The sequence below is a fragment of the Halyomorpha halys genome, unplaced genomic scaffold, assembly GCF_000696795.3.
Source record: "Halyomorpha halys isolate HHAL.00 unplaced genomic scaffold, Hhal_1.1 Scaffold30.1, whole genome shotgun sequence".
NCBI classification, from domain to species: domain Eukaryota; kingdom Metazoa; phylum Arthropoda; class Insecta; order Hemiptera; family Pentatomidae; genus Halyomorpha; species Halyomorpha halys.
In genome coordinates this window covers 1,084,504-1,089,712 of record NW_027110126.1, presented here as the reverse complement: position 1 = coordinate 1,089,712, position 5,209 = coordinate 1,084,504, and the positions used below count along the sequence as shown (strand labels likewise).

The 5,209-nt window shown below is 30.5% G+C and overlaps 1 protein-coding gene across 5 annotated transcripts in view; it reads right to left on the bottom strand.

The window, feature by feature from the left end:
- Nucleotides 1-718: 718 nt before the first annotated feature.
- LOC106684957 (E3 ubiquitin-protein ligase sina) overlaps nucleotides 719-5,209 on the bottom strand; it is a 15,727-nt gene continuing 11,236 nt past the window's right edge. For 2 of the 5 annotated variants that reach the window (XM_014427365.2, XM_014427379.2), the window contains exons 5-7: nucleotides 3,835-3,960; nucleotides 2,745-2,805; nucleotides 756-1,225 (exon numbers count right to left, since the gene is read on the bottom strand). In XM_014427365.2, coding sequence (XP_014282851.1) covers nucleotides 1,104-1,225; nucleotides 2,745-2,805; nucleotides 3,835-3,960 — 309 coding nt within the window. In that variant the 3' untranslated portion in view covers nucleotides 756-1,103. Of the gene's footprint in view, nucleotides 1,226-2,744; nucleotides 2,806-3,611; nucleotides 3,683-3,834; nucleotides 3,961-5,209 lie in introns of those variants that run through there. The other 3 variants (XM_014427357.2, XM_014427387.2, XM_014427397.2) reach the window with 3 other exon arrangements.

Below are 5,209 nucleotides of genomic sequence, written 5' to 3'. Positions count from 1 at the left end.
TAAATGGAGTTGTGCAATTTATTAATAGATAAGTCTTGTGTGATGACATTGTTTTTTTATTTGATGTATGTTTTCAATAAATTATTACCAATTTATTTATTTAATTATTATTTTATAGAAATTACTACTTATTTAATTATTATTTTATTAATTTTTAATTCATAAATGTTAATAATAGACCAATAATGAATTGGTACAACAATAATCATAAGTCTCGGATTCAGAAACAAAATATATGTATTATTTAAATAGGTTTTAAAGTGTCATTATGTTTAGTTTAATTTATGTTCATAAAAGATATTAATGATAATTTTGGAAAAATTATCAATATGGATTTTAAAATGTGATTTCACAAAAATGTTGGTTGGTTCTATTATGCAGAATAATCTAATAGGATATTTATAATCATATGTGTATTGTATATCAACATAAAACATTATTTTAAAAAATAAATTAAATCATATAAACAAGAAATAAAATTATATCAATTTCCTTTTGGAATTTTTATACATCTCTTGTGATTTTTATTTATTTATTTTTTTTTTTTTATGGATCTTCATGGTTGAAATGAAAAAAAAAAAAATCATTTATAACTGCTGAAAACCTGTTTAAATGAACCTGGCACATTATAAATTATCACAATGAAAGAATAAATTTTATTCGAGTATAAAGCAATATTTTTGCAATAATTCATAGATTTCATAAATTAGACAATATAATGATTTCGAAACTAATACAAATACAAATCTTTAAAATAGGTAAATAAAATAACTTATAGATCGACTTTAAATAAAAAATATTAGTTAAATTTTATAACATAATCATAAAATTAGTACACACTACTTTTTATATAAAATATAATCAGTTATATTTTATATAACAAAATCATACCAACTTGCATGGGATCATTTCAATAGTTACATGAGCATACAGTACTATTAAAGTAATATAAGTGTTATTTAAAATTAAATCTAGTAAATTCTTGCGAACATTGTTTAAATCGGGTTTATAAATATCTTAAAGAGATATAAGTTGCAGGAGAAGCTTCTATTTATGGAGGAAGATTTTAGTAATAATCACTTTAGTACTTCTAAAGTCCTGTCCTAAAAGGCTTCACTTGAACTCAGTGTCTGAGTGGGGCCAGATCCTGGCATGATTGAATTTAGATTACATTGGATTCCTATTTCCTTTGTCCATATATCACTAATTGTTGAACACGAAGCTCCTGTAAATACAAAACCTCCTTAAAAAATAATTTACAATACCTACTACAAATAATTCTATAAATATTTTAATATACAACAAATAATTATATAAATATTTCAAAATACAATAAATAATTCTATAAATATTTCAATTTTATACCAGGAGTAACTGGGATAGTCTACAAAAGTGAAGAGGACTATTTCTTTTTTCTTTTTTTTTAGGGGAGGGAGGAGGGGCCACTATCATAAAATGTTTTAAAATACCAGGGGCAAAAACAAAACAAATATAAACAAAAATGTTACACAAATAGTGACTTCTTAACAAAAAAATAGATGGTGAGATAGTATGAGAGGAAGAAGAAGAGAGTGGCTGCTGCCAAGAGAAAAAGACTGATCAAGTGAACCAAAGAAATATGAACATAGAAGACCAGAGGATATGGTCCAAGTGGCATTGTACAAAGTTGATCAAATAACAAAACTTTTTTAAATACAATATTCAATTTCTTATAATAGGCAATTCAACAAGTGACTACCTACTCAAGTGTTCGATTAGGTAGAGAGCCCTGAATATGACAACTCACATGGAATATGTGGTGGTCCAAGCAATGAATAGTTCATGTCCCATTTCTTATATAACAATCTTTCTGGGCCCTTAGGTATCCAACCACTATCTCTATTAGAACAGGAGTTTTGGAGGTTATATTGTAGCATTTGTCTCCTTTCTGGTTCCAGAGCCTCACATGGAGACAAAGGAATAGAATACCATTACCAGAATTTACAAGTCAATTTCTCATGAAACAGTACAGGTACTAAGAGAGAAAGGAGTGGAGGGGAAGGTAACTCTTGACCTTCTCAATAACAAAAAAGTAACCTAACATGTTTCCAAGAGGGAAGAATCAACCCAATTTTCGGAGAATCTCTGACTGAGGATTGTCAAAAGCCACAACAAATAGAAAAACATAACGCAGTAAAATAAAATTAAGGAATGGACCTGATAGTGGCTGACGAACTCTAAAAGGAGTACTAAAAAAAAATTTTATCTCACCATACTATGTCAGCTGGTTCCTCCTGTGCTATGTGGTTTCACAATTCCTCAAAGAACATTAGAGTTTCCAAACCAAGCTACAAGTACATGTCATTGACCAATTTATAGATGATGGAAACTGGTGAATTAGAAGAGTTAAGGACTAGAGCTATTTATGACCTCGCTGATGAATTTCTTCATTTGGTTAGTGAGGTAAATTTCCTGCAGGTTTTATCTATTGCTAGAAAATGGTGGTGGGTCCTGTTGACTTAGATCTGGGAACTGAGAGGACTAACACAGGAAGATAGAACCCATCAACTCAATAACAGTAGGAAGAAGGAGGAATGTACAAGAATAATTAAAAGAAAAACTAGTAGTAGTTGCATAACAGCTCACTTGTCCAAGGCAATGGAGGGTAGAAAAATAAGTAATAAGGATATAATTGAATATATATACACATAAAGTGGTTTACTAGAAGTTTTTTATCTATTGCCATTCTAAAATATTCCATTTACCTTCGATATTTTCTGATTGTTGTTGGACATTATTTCTCACAGCATTAGTGTTTCCAGGTTCCTAAGGAAATTATTATGAATAATATTTGTATCTTATGAATTTCTGATCTATTTATATGATAGTTAAAGTTATTTATAATTGTAAATATATTCAGAGGGCAATACCGGCAAAATGAAGCAGGCTTGTACCAAGATTTTACATCAGAGAGGGCTAATAACTTTCCAATCTCAATAATATTTTTTCTCAGGTAGATTTTGAGGAGAAATCAGCTCGATTATTATTATTCAAATGGAATAAACATCTTTTCAAAATGAGTGATTCATTTATTTTAGAGTGAATTAGGAAAAAATCATTTGGGAAGGCTCAAGACCTCTCCTACCCTCCCCCTCCTCTCCCCTTGGGTACTTGCGTAAAATGAATACCATTTGTTGCAAGTAAATATAGTTGAAAAATGGATGATGTTTGAGGCCATTATGGCTGAGCAGGAAATAAGCTTAGGAAATCATACATATTTTATTTTGAATCAATAGTTTTTCATATTTTTGAGGGATCATTCACCAACTTTTACTAGGAGGACCTCTACATTATCAGGCAGATTTATCTCCTCCCTCCTTCATCTTACTAAAGCAATTCCGTCTACTCTGTGATTATTAGTAGTTCACTTTATGTTTTTATTTCATTTAAAACTGTAAGACAGAACTTCCAGCTCAGTTTTATTTGTATTTATTTTTTTTTTTTTTGTTTTTTTTAGAGAGAGGCCTGGTGAATCCACACTGGTCACACCTCCCTTAACCTGACTCTGCTCCACCAGTGCCTGATATTGATCCCTGATAAAATATATCACATTCTTATCGCTACTTATCTTATAAGCAGATCTTACAGGATTCTGCCAAGCTGTACCAATGAATTTCTATCACCACATGGGAGCAAGGAAGAACTTCCAAACCTGCTCCACAGTGGACCAATATATTCGATTTGAATCAAAATATCAATACTTCCAATCAGTCCAACAAAGCATCATCAAAACAAATTGTAGTGGATTGGATTTTTAAACTCTTAAATTCTATAAAATTAATAAGTAAAGTAAACCTCTGTTTTTGGTTGATTATCATTGGTTCCCTGGTTACTATCAAAGGGATTTCTTAAAGGTAATTCATCCTCCTTATCAGTTAGACCAACATATAAACAGTGCATGCATAGCCCCAATTCATTTATCTGAAAAGTGTAAAATGTCATGCAAATTAACTAGTGAAAAATAAAAAATGACTATGGATCAATGTCATATTATAAGTAACATTATATTGGGCAGAAAGGGAAGGATAAGTCAATATAAATTTTGCTTAAAGAGAAAATAATGTTAGAAGTAAACTACATTTTAATTTTTTTGCTTTCAGATTCTTACTAATAAACAGAATGCTTGCTGCGTAGATTATAGACTAAGAGAATATTAGTGCAAAAATATTTTTGCAATAAACAAAACTCTATATATTAGTGTCAAGCCGTAAGTAACTTCTGTTTTTTTAATCAACATTTTTTTTTGCTCTCATTAAATAGCAAAATTATATTAATTTCTTATGTATTCACCACTATTATCTTCCTGGCAGTTTACCAATTAATTCCTTGTAAAATGTCGTTTGTTTGGACTGAAAGAAGTTTTCAACAGTCTGACTGACTTGCCCTTTAGAATTGAAGGTTTTCCATTCAAAAATTTTTTTTCAGAGGTTAAAAAAAGTAACGTGTATCACAAAAAATAGTTGACAAAAGACTAAATTAAGCCTGGTTTATAAAGTGAAAATGAAACCTTTTGTAAAGGCAACTCATAGCGGGTAGGTACGAGGAATAGATTCTACTTAGCTGCATCGGAAGTTACTTTTGACTCGAACTAATACATCATCATAATCATTTTATTCCCTTTACCGCTTATGCAGTGTGGGGTTACAATTAACAGAGGCTGGACCAGATATCTTCTCCTACTCCAGTCCTCTTGGACCATCTCCCTTCTCCTACTCCAGTCCATTCCTTAACACTCTCCTCTCAGGAAATTCATGGTCTTCCTCTTGGCCTTCTTTCCTCCACACGAGCCTTATATGTCTTTCTGGCAGTTCTTTCCTGGTTGTCCGAAGGGGGAGTCCGAACCATCTTAGCTTGTGCTCCTCCGAACTAATACAGTGGGTCAAAAAAGTATTGATGCACCCTGTTTTTTTCTTTTAATCCTTAAAGTATGTAACTTATTATTCAGTAATAAATTTTTTTTTTTTGAACGGACATTAAAAACCATTGATATAGCCAAAAAAAAATTGAAATAATTAAGGTAGAAAAGAATGAGGAAAATTAATTGTAAAAATTTAAGTCAAAAAAGTATTGGCACAGCCATTTATTAATCAATAAAATTAATCTTTTGGTAATTTGGAACAGTAGCTAAAATACTGGTATGGTAAAAACAAAAGCATGATTAAGTGTAAGG